Source organism: Populus alba, chromosome 19, assembly GCF_005239225.2.
Source record: "Populus alba chromosome 19, ASM523922v2, whole genome shotgun sequence".
Lineage (NCBI taxonomy): Eukaryota > Viridiplantae > Streptophyta > Magnoliopsida > Malpighiales > Salicaceae > Populus > Populus alba.
In genome coordinates, this window is record NC_133302.1 from 15,985,877 (window position 1) to 16,011,305 (window position 25,429).

General features: G+C 36.4%; 1 protein-coding gene and 2 pseudogenes across 1 annotated transcript; all 3 read right to left on the minus strand.

Moving 5' to 3' along the window:
• Positions 1–331: 331 nt before the first annotated feature.
• Positions 332–2,098, minus strand: LOC118036184 (exopolygalacturonase). The gene is made up of 4 exons (XM_035041869.2): positions 1,967–2,098; positions 1,513–1,821; positions 901–1,416; positions 332–556 (listed from the first exon to the last, which is right to left on the minus strand). Exons 1-4 carry the CDS (start codon positions 2,096–2,098, stop codon positions 332–334), a joined length of 1,182 nt encoding a protein of 393 aa, XP_034897760.1.
• A 6,368-nt stretch (positions 2,099–8,466) lies between these two features.
• On the minus strand, positions 8,467–17,299 carry LOC118036179 (exopolygalacturonase-like; annotated as a pseudogene).
• Positions 17,300–23,683: 6,384 nt separating this feature from the next.
• Positions 23,684–25,426, minus strand: LOC118036218 (exopolygalacturonase-like; annotated as a pseudogene).
• Positions 25,427–25,429: the final 3 nt, after the last annotated feature.

A 25,429-nucleotide genomic window follows, 5' to 3' on the forward strand; every position in this document is an offset into this window, starting at 1 on the left:
TAATTAATATTTTTTAAAAAATCATTAAAAAAAATAAGAGTAAAAGGAAATTTGTACAAAAAAAAGGGCATGGACCGTAAGTAATAAATTAAAGGAAAAATCTTTTAGGGTTGCTATATGATTTACACTGTTTTTGCATCTTTTTTTTATACATAAGATTGAAGATTTATTGAAATTAAATTGTAAAAGAAACCAAGCGATCTTGTATTTAAAATTAAAATAATTAAATTTTATTCATCTGTTTAATCAAAATTACAAGATGGACTTCTCCATCTAAAAACGAGCCTACGAATGACGAAACCAAAAGAATTTCAGATGGAAGTCCCTATCTTCAACATCCGGATGCGCTCATTATCCCAGAAATTATGGGCTTAACGTTAGAACATTGGGATTTTGCAGGGCCGTCTGGTCCGCTATATGCAAGTTTAATGTCGGCAAGCTGCACCTTGTCACATGGGATGCCACTGCTGCAAGCAATCTGAACAACAACCGGAGTTGCGGAAGTTCCCCTTATATTCTTAAAACTAACATCACTGATCTTCACTTTTGATGGAGCCTGCAAAAGAAAACAAGAAAGAACATTAAGACCCCAATAGACTTTTAGTAATCTCCCTAGAACTGATGAACATAAAAAAAATCAGTATGCTTGTGTAGGCGTTCTTCAGAATTGCATTATGGATCTAGCCTGATGCAACCAATTATGGAATGCAGTGCACAGCATGTTTGCTTCACAGTCAATACTATGAATTGCGAATTGCGTTGAAACATTTTTTTTTCATAAGATGTAAGAAAGATTTTGATAAATTGTGGAGTGTTTGAGCCACGAATTGGGTAAAATATTGTCACAGTAATTTATTAGTACTGTGAAAATATCCTTATGGTAACAGAAAAAAGCAATACCTTTAGACTGCATTGGTTCCATGGGCAATACACTTGATCTATGATGACAGGGTTTTGGACATTGTTCATGACAATATCCTCAAAATGCATGTTAGATGCGGCACCACCGTATAAAGCTGGCCAAGATTTTATTCTAACGCCATTTGTAGTATCTGAGATGGTGCAGTTCTTGACAAATATTCCAGAAACAGGTTTCTCATTGGGGTATTTCCCTAAACTTCCAACACTGATGCCATGGCCAGGTCCACATGTTACTCCTGTGATGTGTAGTTCTTCGGTGCCATCCCCCACGGAGATACAATCATCGCCTGTGCCAATTTTTGAATCGATAATGTAGATCCCAGTAGATCGGCCGATGTGGATTCCATCGGTGTTTACACTCTCACCAGGTGCACTCACGGTAAAATGCTGGAAGGTGAGGTTTCTGCACCCCAAGACGTTAACATGAAAGTTCTTGCTATCTCGACTAGTTATATCTCGGACTAATGCATTGGTGATGAAATCGAACCTTATATTCTGATCCATGTTAGAAGCAAACAAAAGGCAAATGATTAAAGAAACCTTGGTAGTGCCATAACATATAATTAGGCTTCATAATGGTGAGTAGATTACCATTGGGAGGCTGTCACAATCTTTATCTTTCTGACATGTACTTTTGCTCCAAGCAGCCTTTCCCTGCCCATCAAAAGTGCCGCTTCCCGACAATGTAAATTTATCTACGTATCCGAAATTAACCCAATGACCTCCTGAGAACTGATTTGGGTCAACCGGTGCCTTCAATATGCCATCAACTTGGAGCTCAATCGCAGCCTTGCAAGGACCTGCTAGAGTCAATTTCCGTAACGAGTATGTCCCACTTGGAATAAGAACTTTGCTGGGGTTGGTTGAAGCACAAGCATCTTTCCAAGCATTGGTTAATGCCTAAAAATGGAAAGAGAAGGGAAATGTTTAGAGAGGATCAGCAGGTCTCAAATTCTAAGGAAACGTAAATAAGTTCTGACGCGAATACTACATATTCAGCTATTTAAAAATCAAACGCATGCGTGCGAGAAAATATATAAGATACCTCTGTGATATCTTTATCGGCACCATATTTAGTCACATCGAAGACACCTTTTGATTGGGCTTTAGCTGCTGATGCTAACAATAAAAATACTGAGAATGATATTATTGCTGAGGATACAACTTTCAGGCCCATCTTTTTGTCAGCTATGTTGCTTTCTTTCTTCAATACTCTAGGAAAAGGAATGAATTTCTTAATCTTCCATTGCGATCCTTTATAGGGCGAGAGGGGAATTCAACACCACTCGTAAATTTATCATGCAGTTGATGAATTTTGTCCATGTTTGTGCAAGGTTGTAGCTTTGCCCTTCAATGTCATTGCTATTATTAGCTTCTCTTGCAATATAGCATATCAAAATGTTCTAAGAAAAATCTATATATATCCATCACACTGTCCATAGAAGCCTAATTTCATGTAAAGATTTGCTTAATTTAATAAATTGTTACCCAATTTTTTACTTCATTTTTCAAAATTTAAAATAAAAAATATACTTTCAACGCGTAGTTTTGAACGCGCTCATTGAGTCGATGTTAATGTTGTATTTTTTCCATAAGTCAAAAAACACAAAATAAATCAAAAAAGAAAATAGACAAAATGCATTTTTATTTTAGTGGTCTAATTGCAATTGTGGAAAGGAAAGAACTGATTTTCAAATTGAAAACCCTCTCACCAAGCAACCCAGGTTTTAATCAAATGGTCCACAATCGATTTTTTTAATCCAGGGCTCTATATTTCCTTGCTTTGCAAAATGTTCTAAGAAAAATCTATATATATCGATCACACTGTCCATAGAAGCCTAATTTCATGAAAAGATTTGTTTAATTTAATAAAAATGCTTCTATTTTTGAAGATTTTGTTGTTGAAGATGTTGATTCCATTTTGTTTTGTTTTTGCCCTTGAAATAGTATGTATCAAAACTTTAAACAACATCAATCTATGAAAAAAAACATTAACAAGATTCTAAATGCTTAAAAATAAGTCAATTAATAAATATAAAGAGAATGAAAAAATAATGAAACTTGAGACTAAGGATACATAAAATTATAATAATAAAAGATTCATAAAACTATTATCCATGCCTTAACAGCTAAAAAAATAGTAAAAATTCTATCAAAATATTTTGTTACGGAAGCATTAGACGTATTTATTTCACTACTACATTTACTAGTTTTACCGACGGAATTTTCTATCAGCGTGACATTACCATTTCGTCGGTGAAATTTTACCGACAGAATTCATCCATATTACATCGGTAATTCCATTTCTGTCACCAATTCTATCAATAAAAAAAAAACAAAAAACTGATGATTTTACAGATGAAAAATGCGCGCCCTAAAAATTATTTCGTCGGCATATCTTGATCAAACAATGTGGTATTATTTAATAAGATGATTAAAAAATAGGTAAAGACAATAAATCAATCGAATTAAATAAAAAAAAAAGAGAGATCATAATAAGATGCACACAAAACGAAACTTGCTAGAAAAAGACAAATTATAATTCTTAGTCAACTCAGCGTGAAAGGATGAAATTGAAAAAACAAAAAAACTAGAGTTAACCCGAGTTAGCATGTCAAACATGAAACCATGATCATGAGGCTGGATAACCTAGTAAAATGACAATCAAAAAATATTATAAAGCGTAATTTTCAACAAACCCCATGTAGAAGGGTAAAAAAATGCAATTAAAAAAAAAAAACATGCAGACCTGTTTAAGCTCACTAAACCCCGCTACCTGGATCATGCAAATGAGATAACCTAATAGAAGGCAAAGTGGAGAACATTATGAAACTCAATTATAATATAAACCTAATCTTGAAAAATAAAATTAAAACATAATTAAATTAAAAAAAGAATCACAAGATTGAGATTTCAGGTTAACTGAGTTGAAAATAAATTTTGGTTTAATCCATATGAGAGATTTGAATATCATAATGGAGTCCTAGGCCATTTGATTGAAAATTGCAAGAATGATGGTATCTGTTGTTATCCATTTTTGGGTTCCCATACAAAAAATAAGAAAATACAAAAAAATATTCGGAAGGAATAAAATAAAAATAAAAAATAACAACAGGAGTGAGAAAAGGATGCTGGAACACCCATAAAATGACTAGGAATTGGTTGAGGAGGTTCAGAAATACAAGAATTGAAATTTGACGTTATATTTTCTACTGATGAGAGCCCTATTGACAAATAAAATTCAAGTTGAGAAAGAAAAGTCCAAAATAAGATGTTTATGGACTCAATTAAATTTTATTCAAGGTTTAATTGAATTTATGAAGGGTTTAATTGCAAGAAAATTGATTTTTTAAGTCAATTTAGGCTTTTATTGGAAGTAATTAAAGTTATGGGGTCTAATTACAATTTTGAAGAGTTGATTTGGTCAAATGAGGGGTTTAATTGCATAATTATTGAAGTTTGACGGTCAAATGAGGGGTTTAATTGCATAATTACAAGTTAGTCGTTCATATTGTTAATTAGAATGGGTCATTTGATCTTGAACTCGTTGGTCTAACATTGCCACAAACTCTTGAGTTTGAGTGCTCAAAACCGATTGCGAGCATTCAACGATCGAAACATAACTGGTCGTCTGCAAGTTTTTGACCGTAGTGTTAGAAAATCCATACACCTGATTTCTGTTGGGTCGATTAGATGATCGCACCTCCAACCACAAATTTGGATCGATATCTGAATGGGTCGAAGGATCATCCCTATATCTCTCTTTCAAACGGTTGTTACATTTATCCTAGAAAGAAAAATTAATTTAATCAAATTGAAGGAAATTATAACTTATAAAAAAATGGGTGAAAACCAACATACCACAAAATGCTGAGCTTAGCTATCTACAAGTTGCTGCCCTTCTTTTTGGCGGTTGTCACTGCACACGTGCGTTTTAATAAAAGCTCCATCGAGCTTGGCTCGCATTTAAGAAATGTTGCTTGCAAGATAAAAATGTTAGTTAAATATACTTATAAAAAATATCAAATAAAAAAAATTGAGGTAATAAAAAAAAAAAATCTTACCATCCGTTTTGGATGCGAAATAAACGGAACAGAGCTGCCAGTGTGTGTGGTAATGAAATTGTGAACATCCCAGTGTCGATTCTCCTAGTAGCTGAAGACAAATTTTTTGTTATGGTTAAATGGATCGTCAAATTAGGATTTCAGGTTAACCAAGTTATAAACAAATATTTTGAGTTTGTTTAAAATAGATCGTCATATTGGAATGTCAGGTTAATCTAGATGAACATAAAGATTTTGGTTCTAGTTAAAGTAGATCGGCATATTAAGATCTCGGGTTGACCAAATAATACATAGAGATGTTGGTTGTAGTTAAAGGGGATCACCAGATTAGGATCTCAAGTTGACTGAACTATAGACAGATTTTAGTTCTTGTTAAAGGGGATTGGTAAATTGGGATTTCAAGTTGACCTAGTTAAAGACATAGATTTTGGTTTTGGTTTAGAGAATCACCAGGTTGGGATTTGAGGTTAATGTGCTATGAGACAAAGATTTTAGTTGTGGCTAAATTGGGAATTCAGGTTAACCGAGTTGTGAAACAAAAGTTCAACTTGAAGTGAATCACTGAGAAGTAGGATTTTAAGTAAACTGAGCTGAGAGCAAAAGGTGTCAAGATGACAATTGTCAAGAGAAACAATTGCATCATAGTTCTAGTAGAAGGGGATTATTGTGAAGACATAGTTTGTAGTCATCCGAACTAAAAATTTTAAAAGATTAAGTTTTGAAGAACAATATGTTTGTCTTTAAAATCTTATTACGCAAAGCGCTTGATAAGTCTTTGCTTTATAAGTATTGTAAAGAGAAGGCATCGGTTGCTACCTTGTTTTTTACCCTATTTTTCAAAAAAAATTCAAATGAAACCCAAAAAACATAAAAACCTAAAAAATATGTTATTGATGTATTTGCATCATTTCTAGCATTTTTTTTTTTAAAAAAAAATACTTCTGATGCGTTAAGTTATTAATGCTCTTATTAAGTCAACATTGATGTTGCCTTTTTTTCAAAAGTCAAAACACAAAACACAAAACAAAAATAAATAAAAAATACATTTATATTTTAGTGATCTAATTGTTATTGTGGAAGTGAGAGGACCAATTTTAAAATTTAAAACCCTCTCACTAAGCAACCCAACTTTTAATCAAATGGTCTACAATCCATTTCCTTAATTCAATGGTCTATATTTCTTTGTTTGATGTCACTAACATGTAGTATAATATGGGATATGCCAAGACCTTTACCGTCATTAACATGCAAATAATCATTACCATGATAGGGTGCAGAATCGGTTAGAGTTACAAGATTAGGTGTGATGTGTTGATTCACGCCGGTGTCGGGGAACCATGCCACATCATAAACATTTCCAACAGCAAGATGAGCAGATGGCTGCTCGGTATTATTGCAAAACTAGGAACAATGGGGAGCTGTGTGACTGAAAATGGAGCATAATTGGCAGCGGACATGCTGGTGTCCAGACCACTGACTAGCCCCTGAGTTGAACCTGGTTTGCTGCCAATTGCGTGGCCTCTAGTCTGCAGGAGATTGGCCCCTGTTCTAGTGAGTGGCGGTTGATGTTGGGATGCCGATTACCTCGAGAGCGACCCCTGTTGCGTCTGATGTTTGAGCTGTGATGAGACATAACAAGATGAGTAGAAGGCTGTGGTGTTGGCAGTAGTGGTAGCTGTTGTGACAGAGAAGAAGACAGCAGAGAGGGAGCGATTTCCATTGAATGAAAGGAGTTCTTGTGCATAAATTCATGGGTAAGAAGATGGATGTGAAGATCAGCATGTGACAACGCTTCTGCCTTGGTTATGAGACTCGTTACCAAGTCTTTGAACTCACCACAAAGGCTACCAAACACATAGAGATTGAAGTCTTCAAGAGACATGGGGCGACTAGTAGCAGCCAATTTGTCAAATAACGATTAGGCTTGCTGCATGTATATACTAACAGATGAGTCTCCTTGCCGAAGGTCTTGAAAGGAGCTATGGAGTTGCATGATGCGAGAATTAGACGGAGATGCAAGTGCTTTCTCAAGAGTGCGCCAAACACAATGCGAGGTAGAACAATCTACCACGAGATACAACACATCCACGGAGAGCGAGGAGAGTAACGCACTCAAAATAAGTTGATCTTGTTGCTTCCAATGAAGAAAAGAAGGATTGATTGTGGAGGAAGAATCAACAGAACTATCAGAACATAAGATGGAGGAAACGACACTTAGCCGTCAATGAAGTGAAAACCACCTTGACTAATGAGACGGGGGCTTCATTTGTGTTTTTACCCATGTTTTGGTTTCCACACAAAAATGATAAAATAAAAAAAATATTCGCAAGAAATCCAAAAAATAATAGGAGCAAGAAAAGGATCCTAGAATGCCGAAAAATGGCCACAATTGGTTGAGGAAATTCAATTTTGAAATAAATATATTCAAAATCAGATGTTTATAGACTCAATTAAATTTTATCTAAGGTTTAATTGAATTTATGGAGTGTTTGATCGTAAGAAAAGTTGATTTTAAAGTCAATTTAGGCTTTTATTAAAAAAAAATTAAAGTTCTGGGGTCCAATTATAATTTTGAAGAGTTGATTTGATCAAATTAGAAGTTTAATTGCATAATTATTGAAGTTTGATGGCCAATTAGGGACTTGATTGAAACAATCCGAAACCGAGGACCAAACTGGAAAATGTGCTAAAATCAAGGGATTCAATCACAATTCATTCGGGGGTGATTACAAAATTATAAAGACAATTTTTTTAAGTTATAAAAATGATTTTGGATAAACTATTGATCCCCAAGATAGAGTAACATCACAATTTAATACAGTGAAAAATATTCTTTTGAGAGGAAATTGCAATGCCTTTTTAGTACTCTAATTCAATGGACAACACGCTTGATCTATGATAGGGGATTTTGAGTTATTGTCTATATATTATTTCTCTACTTTCATGCTTCAGAATTTTGGAAACGTAGTTTAAATAAATTATAACACAAATTTTCATGGAATTGTTTAATTGTTTTTAATAAAAAAAAAAAAAAAAAGGTGAAGTTGATGAATTTTGTCCATGTTTGTGTAAGGTCGTAGCTTTGCCATTCAATTTCATTACTATTTAGTCCTATGAAATATTCGTTTCAGGTCATATTTGACAAAGTTAATTAATATTTTTTAAAAAAATCATTAAAAAAAATAAGAGTAAAAGGAAATTTGTACAAAAAAAAGGGCATGGACCGTAAGTAATAAATTAAAGGAAAAATCTTTTAGGGTTGCTATATGATTTACACTGTTTTTGCATCTTTTTTTTTATACATAAGATTGAAGATTTATTGAAATTAAATTGTAAAAGAAACCAAGCGATCTTGTATTTAAAATTAAAATAATTAAATTTTATTCATCTGTTTAATCAAAATTACAAGATGGACTTCTCCATCTAAAAACGAGCCTACGAATGACGAAACCAAAAGAATTTCAGATGGAAGTCCCTATCTTCAACATCCGGATGCGCTCATTATCCCAGAAATTATGGGCTTAACGTTAGAACATTGGGATTTTGCAGGGCCGTCTGGTCCGCTATATGCAAGTTTAATGTGGGCAAGCTGCACCTTGTCACATGGGATGCCACTGCTGCAAGCAATCTGAACAACAACCGGAGTTGCGGAAGTTCCCCTTATATTCTTAAAACTAACATCACTGATCTTCACTTTTGATGGAGCCTGCAAAAGAAAACAAGAAAGAACATTAAGACCCCAATAGACTTTTAGTAATCTCCCTAGAACTGATGAACATAAAAAAATCAGTATGCTTGTGTAGGCGTTCTTCAGAATTGCATTATGGATCTAGCCTGATGCAACCAATTATGGAATGCAGTGCACAGCATGTTTGCTTCACAGTCAATACTATGAATTGCGAATTGCGTTGAAACATTTTTTTTTTCATAAGATGTAAGAAAGATTTTGATAAATTGTGGAGTGTTTGAGCCACGAATTGGGTAAAATATTGTCACAGTAATTTATTAGTACTGTGAAAATATCCTTATGGTAACAGAAAAAAGCAATACCTTTAGACTTTTTTTGGAATAAGTCGATATATTGAAAGGGCTAACCAGAAGGTAGCCAAAAACAAGATACATGAAAAGAAAAGAATCACAATAACAAAAAAACAAACACAAAAAAGAAAGGAAAAGAAAGTCAACAGATACATAACCGAAAAAGGACATTAGGAATGAAGAAGTTGATACGCCATGCTAAAAGCCTTTATTTGGTGTTAGACCAATCTATAATACCTTCAGGACCCATAATTAAAGTAGTGCCAGTAGCCATGAAGAACTTATCTGCAGACTTGAGCCAATTTGAGAGGCGATAAAGAATTAAGGAGAAAATATCTTCGAAGGTCGCAGTTCCATCATTGAAGATTACCTTGTTCCTCATAAGCCATATACTCCAGCTAACACAACAAGAAAGCATAGACCAAGCCTTACGCTGGAATTTTCCGAACACTAGGTTGGGCCATTGATGTAAAAGATCATCCACACAGCAGGGAAGGCAACCACTAATACCCCACCAATCCAAGAATTTCATCCATAAATTCCACACTGGTCTACAATGGAGGAGAAGATGATTTGAAGTCTCAATCTCATTTTCACAAAAGATACAAAAGGCTTGATCAATTGGGATTATATTACGGCAAAGTAAGAAATCCTTAGTGCACAGTCTATTCTGAACAGCTAGCCAAAGAAAAGATTGAACCTTAGGAGGTACCCCTTTTTGCCATATCGAAGCCTTGAAAGTTCTAAGCCCTGGATTCACAATCCTGTCAATAAGTAGAGAACAAGTTTTAACTGTATACCCTCCATCTGTTGAAGAGGACCAGACTTTTTTATCTAAAGTTGTTGCCTTTATTCGAAAGCTTTCTAGAGATGAGAGAAGGTAGACGACCTGCTCAGTTTCAAAGAGGAACAATTGTCTCCTCCAAGCTAACTCCCACTTCCATTCTCCTTGCTCCCAAATTCCCATGTCAGCAATTGTGGCATTCGGTTTAGTGGTAAGAATGTAGAGTCGAGGGTAGATGACTTTCAATGGAGAGCTATCAAACCAAACATCAGACCAGAATCGAGTCAGAGAGCCATTTCCCACTACAAATCTGCAATTATTGGCTAAAGCTGAAGAGACAGAGTCTGTTGTGGTCATAAGGGATGTTATATCCCTCCAGATACAAGACAATCTTCTACTAAAAATAGGGAAACCATTTTCAAACACCGGCTTGAATTTGTTGAATATCATCTTCTTCCACAGCTCATTACCAGGAAGAGAGAGCCTCCAAATCCACTTGAAAAGCATTGCTTTATTCTTGGCTATCAATGACCCAATCCCAAGGCCACCCCTATCCTTATCTCTAACAACCACGCTCCATTGGACTTTGCAAATTTTTCTCATTTTGACAGTTCCCGACCATAAGAATTTGCGTTGGATGGAAGTAAGTAAGCGACACACACCTTTTGGCATAAGGAAGATGGACATGAAGTACAAAGGAAGGGAGTTCAACACACTTTTGATAAGGCAAATGCGACCGGCCATGCTTAACATTCTCCCTTTCCACGAAGTGAGTTTCTTTCGAAACTTATCAATGACGGGTTTCCATGTTGAAATCCTTCTAGGGTTAGACCCCAAAGGCATTCCCAGGTAATTACATGGAAGAGAATCATGCCTGCAGTAAACTGATTTTGCAAACTCATCCAAGCAGGAGTCATCAACATTGATTCCTATAAGAGAACTCTTAAAAAAAATTAATGTGCAAGCCTGAGCATAGAGCAAACCACCTTAAGACTCTTTTAACTGACTGGAGGGCATGCAAACTAGCTGGCATAAAGACAAGAGTGTCATCTGCATATTGAAGGTGACTTAAGAAGTTATTGGAGCCAAAATCAATACCCTGAAAGATGTCTGAGGATGCCGCACGTTGGAAGAGAACAGATAGACCTTCAGCAGCAATATTAAAAAGAAAGGGAGATAGGGGATCACCTTGCCTAATACCTCGCCCCACTTTGAACTCTGGGGAAGGAGAGCCATTGACTAAGACTGAAACCTGACTAGTAGACAAGCAGGAGGAAATCCACCCTCTCCATTTAGCACCAAAACCCATGTAAGTCATCACCTCATCAATGTAATCCCATAGAACTGAATCAAAAGCTTTTTGGAAATCAACCTTGAAGATGAGACCCGATCTTCGACTTCTTTTTAGATCATAAACCACTTCATTAGCTACCATAAAACCATCAACAATTTGTCTGTCTGCTATAAAAGCAGTCTGATTGTCACTAATCAAGCTGCCTATTACTTCCTTTAATCTGCTGGACAAAATCTTCGCAATAATCTTGTAAATACCATGGATCAAACTAATGGGGCGATACTCTTTTGAATTCCATAGTAACCTTTCTTTTCGGCACCAAAGTGATATAGGAGAGGTTAACCCCTTTCGGCATAGACCCTGTTCTAAAAAATTCAGTGATCAGGTCCAATAAGTCTTCTGCAATAAAATCCCAAGCGAGCTTATAGAATTTAAAATTGAAACCGTCTGGACCAGGACTCTTAGAACCATCACAATCCCACACACATCTTTTAATTTCATCCAATGTCACATCTCGCTCTAGCCAAAAGAGACAACTTTGAATTTAACCTTTTAAAACCTACAGGACCCATCTCTGCTTTCTTCCCAATTGGAGCTCTATACAGATTAGAAAAAATAATCAACAGCAGCAGATTTGATTTCTGGTAATGACCGGAGTTCAGCCCCCTTATGATTGATCATCATAATATGAGATTTAGCTCTTCTGAAGTTAGCTATCAAATGGAAAAACCTGGTATTACGATCCCCTAGCTTGCACCACAACTGTCTAGATCTCTGCCTCCACTTGCATTCAACTCTATTACTGTAGGTCCATTTATCCTTTATAAGAGATTCAAGCTTGAGGTGATCTGAGGGACATAGAGGATCAACCTCCTGTTTTCTCTCTAGTTCATCAATTTGGGAAATCACAACCTGAAGCTTGTACTCCTGATCACCAAAATCATCTTTGTTCCATCGCCGAAGTTGAGCTGCTACAAAGCTAAGCTTCTTAATAAATCTGAAACGACCTGGGAATGATGTACACCCGTCAAACCAAAAGCCTCTAATAATATTTTTGAAGTTAGGAAATTGAAGCCAACAGTCCAAAAATTTAAAAGGCCGATAACTGCTCTCTAGGAGGGAATCAGAAACAAGCAAGGGGCAATGGTCTGACATTTCTCTAGGTAATCGATGGAGCATTACATTTGAGAATTGTAGAAGAAAGGATTCATCTGAGAAAGCACGGTCTAGTTTGCTCATCAAGCAATTCCTGAACCAAGTGAAGTAACCTCCAGCCAATTGATACTCAATAAGGTGACAAGAATCCAGAAAATTCCTAAAAGCTGAAGAGCCCTTGATATGAAGATAGCCACTGCTTCTATCAATCTGATTCAAAGTCTCATTAAAATCTCCCACCATCAACCACGGAATAGGGAAGGCATGTCTAAGGATACACAAGTTCTTCCAAAGATCCCTTTTTTCTGACATAGAACAAGGGGCATAAACACCAACAATAGCACAGATAAAACCACTTTGCATATGTTGACCGTATAGACCAATCCACCCGTAACCATATTCAACAGATGAAACCTGAAATTTAGTATCATCCCAAAGAGCAATCATACCCCCTCTACTACCTTCAGCCTCGTTACAAAGCCCAATTAACATTGCTATTATTCCAAACACGAAAAATGAGAGAGTCTGTGCAAGTCTTAATTTTAGTTTCTAGAAGGAAGCACACTTCAATATTATGAATATCAATAAGCCTACCCACAGCCCGCAATTTTCCAGCCCTACCCAGACCACATAAGTTCCAAGAGAGAACCTTCATAAAGAAAATAGAAAAAATCCTAACCAAAGCAGAGGAAACAAAGGACTTACTGGACAGCCCTCCAGTCAGCCTCCTCTTGTTGAAGCTGTTTCCGAATATCTCCTTCAAAAGCATAAAGGTTGGAATTGTCCCCAATAAGCAAAGCTTCCCCAATCTGGACCATACCCTGAACTTCTCGATCTTCTGAACTCACAATAGCTTCTTCATCTCCTGATTGCATAGATCCTGTTATAACAAAGATGTTTATGAGAATCCCCAACATTTTGAAAATGGCGTCTATTCCCCATGTGAACATCTGAGTCATCTGTAGATTCTTCTATGTCATCCGCGTGTCTCTGTAAAGTCCCATGAATTGTTAAAAGTTTTGTCTTTCTTCGTCTTGAGCGAAATTTCACTTGACTGCTGTCCTGTTGAGTAAGATCTCTAGAGTTGGTATACATAGTATAACCCAACTTTAGGGGTTGGCTTTGTTCATCCGTTTGGGGCCATGTATCTTGAATTGGCTCATGGGCCAAGTCATAATTGGAGCAAGAAAATGAGGAGGTACTATCAAGGGAGTCAGAAACAGTAAGTACCCAAACTAAGCTGGGCTTCTACCATAAGGTGGTGGCCCGAAGTAACATGACCAAGGTCCACCGAATGATGAGCTTGAACATTGGAGTCTTGCACCTTGCTAACATCGGCAGCATAGTTGCTAGTTGTGCTGACATGATGATTTAAGTTTTGAGTATATCCCAAAATTTCGGGGAAAAAGATCTGTAGACATTGTTGGGAAGTGGACTTGCCCCCCTAGTTGTTGCAGTGCATTTATGATGACAAGAGAGCTGTGGTCTTGGAGCCTAGTTGGAGCCGAATATGAAGCCTCCCTATAAGCTGTATCATCAGCTAGATGTGGTTTATCAGTTGCCGCCTCTTCACAATTTGAAAAAGATTTCATTTTGTCCCCCGTATCAAGCCCCACGTCATGAGTAGTTTCAACTGAAAAAATTTGCTATAGTTCCATCCGAACTAGATTCATAGCCACCAGTTGTGGACCCATCTTCCAAAACTAAGTTACTATGGAAGGTGTCCATGGAGTAGCAAATTGACTCAGCCATGGGATAGTGAAGACTGTCGATTTCGTCAATACGAATGGTATGTTCTTCCCCATCAATGTGCAAAGATGATTGTCTTCCTTATATCTTCATCACTTCTTGTACTAAGCAGTAAGCGTAAAGATACAAGGGCTGAGCGTCTGAGGCCTAAACGGTCAAAGCCAATAATATCTCCTGTAGATCTGAGAAGAGTTGCTAGACAGTTTCTGTTCCATCCAACTATTGGCAATCCTTGTATGGAGATCCATGCTAACCTATCAATGGCACAATCCGTAGAAAGCCATGGCCTTATATCATCAAAATATTTGTCCCAATAAGGCAAGTCAGCCTCAAAAGCTTGCATCATGGAGGGATGATCTTCAAATAGGATCAGAACCTGTGAAGCACCAAGAAACCTCATTCCGGTTGATTGAATGTCACAACTAATAAGTTCATCTTGGATCTTTCCATAGTCTACACCTGCAGATATAGATGCAAGCAAACAATTGTTCAACCATGATATGTCTTGTGGTTTTGGAGAGTAAATGACAGTTTCTTTCCTCGAATCAAGTTCAGGTGGCTTTTTGAGGAAGACAAGTTTCTTGCGCAGACATTAGATGGTGCGGGGTATCCATAGTTTGCAGAACTGTTGCATAGGTTCGGTGATCTCTTGTTCTAAAAGGTGGGCTTTTCAGTCTAGCTACAGGTTTAAGGGGATTTTGTGGGATTTTGCCTTGTGTGTGTCTTGTTTCAAATCTTGCTAAGTTAACCCGCAACTTATAAGAGTCAAACCAAATATTATTTAAGCTGCATAGTATATCATCAGTTGAGTCTTTAGAGAAAAGGGTACAAAACCCAAATCGCCTTCCAGCTTTGTTTGGTTTTCTTGCCATAAAAAAGGCTTTGAACATATCCAATTTGAAGCAGACGAGCTCGTAGATCATGATAGGAAAGGTAACTTGGATATCTCTCCAAGTAAAACTTATGTGGTTGAGGGTGGTGTGTGTGGGACAGGGGGCGTGGAGGTGGAGGTGGATGGATTTGGGTGTTTTGGTTGTTTGAGGGATGTTCATGTTGATGTTGGATGGCCATGGTTTTTGGGAGAGGTTTTTTAGGCTAATAAGTCTTTCTTGCCCAAACCAGGTGATAAGGCTGCAATTATTTGTCTGCTTTCCTTTTCCTTCTTCTTTTAACGGTTCAATTAATGAACTGCCCAAGCAAGGATGCTGAGTTCTCTCAAATTAATGAACTTTGATAGCAATTAACAAGAAAAATCAAGAGCTAATAAAAGATTAGATCCATGAATGGAAAACTAATGAAGATCTTCAAGCTAACCCAAGGGCTCGTGCTCCCGGATCCAATGGTAACGCTGCCGGATCAACTGCTGGAGCCGCCACACAAGCGGCTGGAGCCATCCCTTCCGCTGCTTGAGCAGCTGGATCCGTTGCTGGAGACACTATGCCGCTAAGAGTAGGAAGGAGAAGTCAGAAGTGCTGGATCCGCTGCTGGTGGAGGTGGATCTGGATCCGCTGCTGCTACTGTGTTGCTGGAGTTTCTTGGAAACTGATACTCTGTTTTGCAAAACGTCACAGCAGATCTTTCTATTTTGTGCAAGTCCTTAACAGAAAGTAGAAGTCTAGCCATGCATTTGATTATCAGCGGCTGGAGCCATCCCTTCCGCTGCTTGAGCAGCTGAATCCACTGCTGGTGGAGGTGGAGCTGGATCCGTTGCTGCTGCTGCGTTGCTGGAGACAAGCTGATCACTTGATCACTTCTCTTCCTTTTTCATCTTCTTCTCTTTCCCTTCAAGAAGCCACTGTGCAAAACACCCTTCTCTGTTGCTGCATCTGACGGAGATCACACTCTCTAGAAAGACATTTGTAGAGCTAGGGAGAAGCAACGTTTGTCTTTCTCTGGCAGCGATAGGATCTGATCTCTAGTGCTAGGAAACTTTAATTACTGGAAAGGGTTCTTTTGAGGACGAGAAAACTTTGTTTCGTCGCCCTAGGTTTGGTGATGGGGCTGGAGGAGGTGGCGGGCTTGGTGGTTGAGCTGGATTTGGTGGGGGTACTGTTGGTGGGGCTGGAGGTGGATTGGGAGGAGGTGCTAGCAATACCTTTAGACTGCATTGGTTCCATGGGCATTACACTTGATCTATGATGACAGGGTTTTGGACATTGTTCATGACAATATCCTCAAAATGCATGTTAGATGCGGCACCACCGTATAAAGCTGGCCAAGATTTTATTCTAACGCCATTTGTAGTATCTGAGATGGTGCAGTTCTTGACAAATATTCCAGAAACAGGTTTCTCATTGGGGTATTTCCCTAAACTTCCAACACTGATGCCATGGCCAGGTCCACATGTTACTCCTGTGATGTGTAGTTCTTCGGTGCCATCCCCCACGGAGATACAATCATCGCCTGTGCCAATTTTTGAATCGATAATGTAGATCCCAGTAGATCGGCCGATGTGGATTCCATCGGTGTTTACACTCTCACCAGGTGCACTCACGGTAAAATGCTGGAAGGTGAGGTTTCTGCACCCCAAGACGTTAACATGAAAGTTCTTGCTATCTCGACTAGTTATATCTCGGACTAATGCATTGGTGATGAAATCGAACCTTATATTTCTGATCCATGTTAGAAGCAAACAAAAGGCAAATGATTAAAGAAACCTTGGTAGTGCCATAACATATAATTAGGCTTCATAATGGTGAGTAGATTACCATTGGGAGGCTGTCACAATCTTTATCTTTCTGACATGTACTTTTGCTCCAAGCAGCCTTTCCCTGCCCATCAAAAGTGCCGCTTCCCGACAATGTAAATTTATCTACGTATCCGAAATTAACCCAATGACCTCCTGAGAACTGATTTGGGTCAACCGGTGCCTTCAATATGCCATCAACTTGGAGCTCAATCGCAGCCTTGCAAGGACCTGCTAGAGTCAATTTCCGTAACGAGTATGTCCCACTTGGAATAAGAACTTTGCTGGGGTTGGTTGAAGCACAAGCATCTTTCCAAGCATTGGTTAATGCCTAAAAATGGAAAGAGAAGGGAAATGTTTAGAGAGGATCAGCAGGTCTCAAATTCTAAGGAAACGTAAATAAGTTCTGACGCGAATACTACATATTCAGCTATTTAAAAATCAAACGCATGCGTGCGAGAAAATATATAAGATACCTCTGTGATATCTTTATCGGCACCATATTTAGTCACATCGAAGACACCTTTTGATTGGGCTTTAGCTGCTGATGCTAACAATAAAAATACTGAGAATGATATTATTGCTGAGGATACAACTTTCATGCCCATCTTTTTGTCAGCTATGTTGCTTTCTTTCTTCAATACTCTAGGAAAAGGAATGAATTTCTTAATCTTCCATTGCGATCCTTTATAGGGCGAGAGGGGAATTCAACACCACTCGTAAATTTATCATGCAGTTGATGAATTTTGTCCATGTTTGTTCAAGGTTGTAGCTTTGCCCTTCAATGTCATTGCTATTATTAGCTTCTCTTGCAATATAGCATATCAAAATGTTCTAAGAAAAATCTATATATATCCATCACACTGTCCATAGAAGCCTAATTTCATGTAAAGATTTGCTTAATTTAATAAATTGTTACCCAATTTTTTACTTCATTTTTCAAAATTTAAAATAAAAAATATACTTTCAACGCGTAGTTTTGAACGCGCTCATTGAGTCGATGTTAATGTTGTATTTTTTCCATAAGTCAAAAAACACAAAATAAATCAAAAAAGAAAATAGACAAAAAGCATTTTTATTTTTAGTGGTCTAATTGCAATTGTGGAAAGGAAAGAACTGATTTTCAAATTGAAAACCCTCTCACCAAGCAACCCAGGTTTTAATCAAATGGTCCACAATCGATTTTTTTAATCCAGGGCTCTATATTTCCTTGCTTTGCAAAATGTTCTAAGAAAAATTCTATATATATCGATCACACTGTCCATAGAAGCCTAATTTCATGAAAAGATTTGTTTAATTTAATAAAAATGCTTCTATTTTTGAAGATTTTGTTGTTGAAGATGTTGATTCCATTTTGTTTTGTTTTTGCCCTTGAAATAGTATGTATCAAAACTTTAAACAACATCAATCTATGAAAAAAAACATTAACAAGATTCTAAATGCTTTAAAATAAGTCAATTAATAAATATAAAGAGAATGAAAAAATAATGAAACTTGAGACTAAGGATACATAAAATTATAATAATAAAAGATTCATAAAACTATTATCCATGCCTTAACAGCTAAAAAAATAGTAAAAATTCTATCAAAATATTTTGTTACGGAAGCATTAGACGTATTTATTTCACTACTACATTTACTAGTTTTACCGACGGAATTTTCTATCAGCGTGACATTACCATTTCGTCGGTGAAATTTTACCGACAGAATTCATCCATATTACATCGGTAATTCCATTTCTGTCACCAATTCTATCAATAAAAAAAAAAAACAAAAAACTGATGATTTTACAGATGAAAAATGCGCGCCCTAAAAATTATTTCGTCGGCATATCTTGATCAAACAATGTGGTATTATTTAATAAGATGATTAAAAAATAGGTAAAGACAATAAATCAATCGAATTAAATAAAAAAAAAAGAGAGATCATAATAAGATGCACACAAAACGAAACTTGCTAGAAAAAAGACAAATTATAATTCTTAGTCAACTCAGCGTGAAAGGATGAAATTGAAAAAAACAAAAAAACTAGAGTTAACCCGAGTTAGCATGTCAAACATGAAACCATGATCATGAGGCTGGATAACCTAGTAAAATGACAATCAAAAATATTATAAAGCGTAATTTTCAACAAACCCCATGTAGAAGGGTAAAAAAATGCAATTAAAAAAAAAAAAAAAACATGCAGACCTGTTTAAGCTCACTAAACCCCGCTACCTGGATCATGCAAATGAGATAACATAATAGAAGGCAAAGTGGAGAACATTATGAAACTCAATTATAATATAAACCTAATCTTGAAAAATAAAATTAAAACATAATTAAATTAAAAAAAGAATCACAAGATTGAGATTTCAGGTTAACTGAGTTGAAAATAAATTTTGGTTTAATCCATATGAGAGATTTGAATATCATAATGGAGTCCTAGGCCATTTGATTGAAAATTGCAAGAATGATGGTATCTGTTGTTATCCATTTTTGGGTTCCCATACAAAAAATAAGAAAATACAAAAAAAATATTCGGAAGGAATAAAATAAAAATAAAAAATAACAACAGGAGTGAGAAAAGGATGCTGGAACACCCATAAAATGACTAGGAATTGGTTGAGGAGGTTCAGAAATACAAGAATTGAAATTTGACGTTATATTTTTCTACTGATGAGAGCCCTATTGACAAATAAAATTCAAGTTGAGAAAGAAAAGTCCAAAATAAGATGTTTATGGACTCAATTAAATTTTATTCAAGGTTTAATTGAATTTATGAAGGGTTTAAATTGCAAGAAAATTGATTTTTTAAGTCAATTTAGGCTTTTATTGGAAGTAATTAAAGTTATGGGGTCTAATTACAATTTTGAAGAGTTGATTTGGTCAAATGAGGGGTTTAATTGCATAATTATTGAAGTTTGACGGTCAAATGAGGGGTTTAATTGCATAATTACAAGTTAGTCGTTCATATTGTTAATTAGAATGGGTCATTTGATCTTGAACTCGTTGGTCTAACATTGCCACAAACTCTTGAGTTTGAGTGCTCAAAACCGATTGCGAGCATTCAACGATCGAAACATAACTGGTCGTCTGCAAGTTTTTGACCGTAGTGTTAGAAAATCCATACACCTGATTTCTGTTGGGTCGATTAGATGATCGCACCTCCAACCACAAATTTGGATCGATATCTGAATGGGTCGAAGGATCATCCCTATATCTCTCTTTCAAAACGGTTGTTACATTTATCCTAGAAAGAAAAATTAATTTTAATCAAATTGAAGGAAATTATAACTTATAAAAAAATGGGTGAAAACCAACATACCACAAAATGCTGAGCTTAGCTATCTACAAGTTGCTGCCCCTCTTTTTGGCGGTTGTCACTGCACACGTGCGTTTTAATAAAAAGCTCCATCGAGCTTGGCTCGCATTTAAGAAATGTTGCTTGCAAGATAAAAATGTTAGTTAAATATACTTATAAAAAATATCAAATAAAAAAAATTGAGGTAATAAAAAAAAAAAATCTTACCATCCGTTTTGGATGCGAAATAAACGGAACAGAGCTGCCAGTGTGTGTGGTAATGAAACTGTGAACATCCCAGTGTCGATTCTCCTAGTAGCTGAAGACAAATTTTTTGTTATGGTTAAATGGATCGTCAAATTAGGATTTCAGGTTAACCAAGTTATAAACAAATATTTTGAGTTTGTTTAAAATAGATCGTCATATTGGAATGTCAGGTTAATCTAGATGAACACAAAGATTTTGGTTCTAGTTAAAGTAGATCGGCATATTAAGATCTCGGGTTGACCAAATAATACATAGAGATGTTGGTTGTAGTTAAAGGGGATCACCAGATTAGGATCTCAAGTTGACTGAACTATAGACAGATTTTAGTTCTTGTTAAAGGGGATTGGTAAATTGGGATTTCAAGTTGACCTAGTTAAAGACATAGATTTTGGTTTTGGTTTAGAGAATCACCAGGTTGGGATTTGAGGTTAATGTGCTATGAGACAAAGATTTTAGTTGTGGCTAAATTGGGAATTCAGGTTAACCGAGTTGTGAAACAAAAGTTCAACTTGAAGTGAATCACTGAGAAGTAGGATTTTTAAGTAAACTGAGCTGAGAGCAAAAAGGTGTCAAGATGACAATTGTCAAGAGAAACAATTGCATCATAGTTCTAGTAGAAGGGGATTATTGTGAAGACATAGTTTGTAGTCATCCGAACTAAAAATTTTAAAAGATTAAGTTTTGAAGAACAATATGTTTGTCTTTAAAATCTTATTACGCAAAGCGCTTGATAAGTCTTTGCTTTATAAGTATTGTAAAGAGAAGGCATCGGTTGCTACCTTGTTTTTACCCTATTTTTCAAAAAAATTCAAATGAAACCCAAAAAACATAAAAACCTAAAAAATATGTTATTGATGTATTTGCATCATTTCTAGCATTTTTTTTTTTTTAAAAAAAAAATACTTCTGATGCGTTAAGTTATTAATGCTCTTATTAAGTCAACATTGATGTTGCCTTTTTTTCAAAAGTCAAAACACAAAACACAAAACAAAAATAAATAAAAAATACATTTATATTTTAGTGATCTAATTGTTATTGTGGAAGTGAGAGGACCAATTTTAAAATTTAAAACCCTCTCACTAAGCAACCCAACTTTTAATCAAATGGTCTACAATCCATTTCCTTAATTCAATGGTCTATATTTCTTTGTTTGATGTCACTAACATGTAGTATAATATGGGATATGCCAAGACCTTTACCGTCATTAACATGCAAATAATCATTACCATGATAGGGTGCAGAATCGGTTAGAGTTACAAGATTAGGTGTGATGTGTTGATTCGCGCCGGTGTCGGGGAACCATGCCACATCATAAACATTCCAACAGCAAGATGAGCAGATGGCTGCTCGGTATTATTGCAAAACTAGGAACAATGGGGAGCTGTGTGACTGAAAATGGAGCATAATTGGCAGCGGACATGCTGGTGTCCAGACCACTGACTAGCCCCTGAGTTGAACCTGGTTTGCTGCCAATTGCGTGGCCTCTAGTCTGCAGGAGATTGGCCCCTGTTCTAGTGAGTGGCGGTTGATGTTGGGATGCCGATTACCTCGAGAGCGACCCCTGTTGCGTCTGATGTTTGAGCTGTGATGAGACATAACAAGATGAGTAGAAGGCTGTGGTGTTGGCAGTAGTGGTAGCTGTTGTGACAGAGAAGAAGACAGCAGAGAGGGAGCGATTTCCATTGAATGAAAGGAGTTCTTGTGCATAAATTCATGGGTAAGAAGATGGATGTGAAGATCAGCATGTGACAACGCTTCTGCCTTGGTTATGAGACTCGTTACCAAGTCTTTGAACTCACCACAAAGGCTACCAAACACATAGAGATTGAAGTCTTCAAGAGACATGGGGCGACTAGTAGCAGCCAATTTGTCAAATAACGATTAGGCTTGCTGCATGTATATACTAACAGATGAGTCTCCTTGCCGAAGGTCTTGAAAGGAGCTATGGAGTTGCATGATGCGAGAATTAGACGGAGATGCAAGTGCTTTCTCAAGAGTGCGCCAAACACAATGCGAGGTAGAACAATCTACACGAGATACAACACATCCCACGGAGAGCGAGGAGAGTAACGCACTCAAAATAAGTTGATCTTGTTGCTTCCAATGAAGAAAAGAAGGATTGATTGTGGAGGAAGAATCAACAGAACTATCAGAACATAAGATGGAGGAAACGACACTTAGCCGTCAATGAAGTGAAAACCACCTTGACTAATGAGACGGGGCTTCATTTGTGTTTTTACCCATGTTTTGGTTTCCACACAAAAATGATAAAATAAAAAAAATATTCGCAAGAAATCCAAAAAATAATAGGAGCAAGAAAAGGATCCTAGAATGCCGAAAAATGGCCACAATTGGTTGAGGAAATTCAATTTTGAAATAAATATATTCAAAATCAGATGTTTATAGACTCAATTAAATTTTATCTAAGGTTTAATTGAATTTATGGAGTGTTTGATCGTAAGAAAAGTTGATTTTAAAGTCAATTTAGGCTTTTATTAAAAAAAATTAAAGTTCTGGGTCCAATTATAATTTTGAAGAGTTGATTTGATCAAATTAGAAGTTTAATTGCATAATTATTGAAGTTTGATGGCCAATTAGGGACTTGATTGAAACAATCCGAAACCGAGGACCAAACTGGAAAATGTGCTAAAATCAAGGGATTCAATCACAATTCATTCGGGGTGATTACAAAATTATAAAGACAATTTTTTTAAGTTATAAAAATGATTTTGGATAAACTATTGATCCCAAGATAGAGTAACATCACAATTTAATACAGTGAAAAATATTCTTTTGAGAGGAAATTGCAATGCCTTTTTAGTACTCTAATTCAATGGACAACACGCTTGATCTATGATAGGGGATTTTGAGTTATTGTCTATATATTTATTTCTCTACTTTCATGCTTCAGAATTTTGGAAACGTAGTTTAAATAAATTATAAACACAAATTTTCATGGAAATTGTTTAATTGTTTTTAATAAAAAAAAAAAAAAAAAAAGGTGAAGTTGATGAATTTTGTCCATGTTTGTGTAAGGTCGTAGCTTTGCCATTCAATTTCATTACTATTTTAGTCCTATGAAATATTTGTTTCAGGTCATATTTGACAAAGTTAATTAATATTTTTTAAAAAATCATTAAAAAAAATAAGAGTAAAAGGAAATTTGTACAAAAAAAAGGGCATGGACCGTAAGTAATAAATTAAAGGAAAAATCTTTTAGGGTTGCTATATGATTTACACTGTTTTTGCATCTTTTTTTTATACATAAGATTGAAGATTTATTGAAATTAAATTGTAAAAGAAACCAAGCGATCTTGTATTTAAAATTAAAATAATTAAATTTTATTCATCTGTTTAATCAAAATTACAAGATGGACTTCTCCATCTAAAAACGAGCCTACGAATGACGAAACCAAAAGAATTTCAGATGGAAGTCCCTATCTTCAACATCCGGATGCGCTCATTATCCCAGAAATTATGGGCTTAACGTTAGAACATTGGGATTTTGCAGGGCCGTCTGGTCCGCTATATGCAAGTTTAATGTGGGCAAGCTGCACCTTGTCACATGGGATGCCACTGCTGCAAGCAATCTGAACAACAACCGGAGTTGCGGAAGTTCCCCTTATATTCTTAAAACTAACATCACTGATCTTCACTTTTGATGGAGCCTGCAAAAGAAAACAAGAAAGAACATTAAGACCCCAATAGACTTTTAGTAATCTCCCTAGAACTGATGAACATAAAAAAATCAGTATGCTTGTGTAGGCGTTCTTCAGAATTGCATTATGGATCTAGCCTGATGCAACCAATTATGGAATGCAGTGCACAGCATGTTTGCTTCACAGTCAATACTATGAATTGCGAATTGCGTTGAAACATTTTTTTTTCATAAGATGTAAGAAAGATTTTGATAAATTGTGGAGTGTTTGAGCCACGAATTGGGTAAAATATTGTCACAGTAATTTATTAGTACTGTGAAAATATCCTTATGGTAACAGAAAAAAGCAATACCTTTAGACTGCATTGGTTCCATGGGCAATACACTTGATCTATGATGACAGGGTTTTGGACATTGTTCATGACAATATCCTCAAAATGCATGTTAGATGCGGCACCACCGTATAAAGCTGGCCAAGATTTTATTCTAACGCCATTTGTAGTATCTGAGATGGTGCAGTTCTTGACAAATATTCCAGAAAACAGGTTTCTCATTGGGGTATTTCCCTAAACTTCCAACACTGATGCCATGGCCAGGTCCACATGTTACTCCTGTGATGTGTTAGTTCTTCGGTGCCATCCCCCACGGAAGATACAATCATCGCCTGTGCCAATTTTTGAATCGATAATGTAGATCCCAGTAGATCGGCCGATGTGGATTCCATCGGTGTTTACACTCTCACCAGGTGCACTCACGGTAAAATGCTGGAAGGTGAGGTTTCTGCACCCCAAGACGTTAACATGAAAGTTCTTGCTATCTCGACTAGTTATATTCTCGGACTAATGCATTGGTGATGAAATCGAACCTTATATTCTGATCCATGTTAGAAGCAAACAAAAGGCAAATGATTAAAGAAACCTTGGTAGTGCCATAACATATAATTAGGCTTCATAATGGTGAGTAGATTACCATTGGGAGGCTGTCACAATCTTTATCTTTCTGACATGTACTTTTTGCTCCAAGCAGCCTTTCCCTGCCCATCAAAAGTGCCGCTTCCCGACAATGTAAATTTATCTACGTATCCGAAATTAACCCAATGACCTCCTGAGAACTGATTTGGGTCAACCGGTGCCTTCAATATGCCATCAACTTGGAGCTCAATCGCAGCCTTGCAAGGACCTGCTAGAGTCAATTTCCGTAACGAGTAATGTCCCACTTGGAATAAGAACTTTGCTGGGGTTGGTTGAAGCACAAGCATCTTTCCAAGCAATTGGTTAATGCCTAAAAATGGAAAGAGAAGGGAAATGTTTAGAGAGGATCAGCAGTCTCAAATTCTAAGGAAAACGTAAATAAGTTCTGACGCGAATACTACATATTCAGCTATTTAAAAATCAAACGCATGCGTGCGAGAAAATATATAAGATACCTCTGTGATATCTTTATCGGCACCATATTTAGTCACATCGAAGACACCTTTTGATTGGGCTTTAGCTGCTGATGCTAACAATAAAAATACTGAGAATGATATTAT

Excerpts from the sequence above, each read along its gene's own strand:
- LOC118036184 (XM_035041869.2), bottom strand. The coding sequence starts at position 2,098 with ATGGGCCTGAAAGTTGTATCCTCAGCAATAATATCATTCTCAGTATTT. Across the intron at positions 1,822-1,966 it reads CCGATAAAGATATCACAGAG|GCATTAACCAATGCTTGGAA; the intron begins GTATCTTATATA and ends TTCCATTTTTAG. Across the intron at positions 1,417-1,512 it reads ATTGTGACAGCCTCCCAATG|AATATAAGGTTCGATTTCAT; the intron begins GTAATCTACTCA and ends AACATGGATCAG.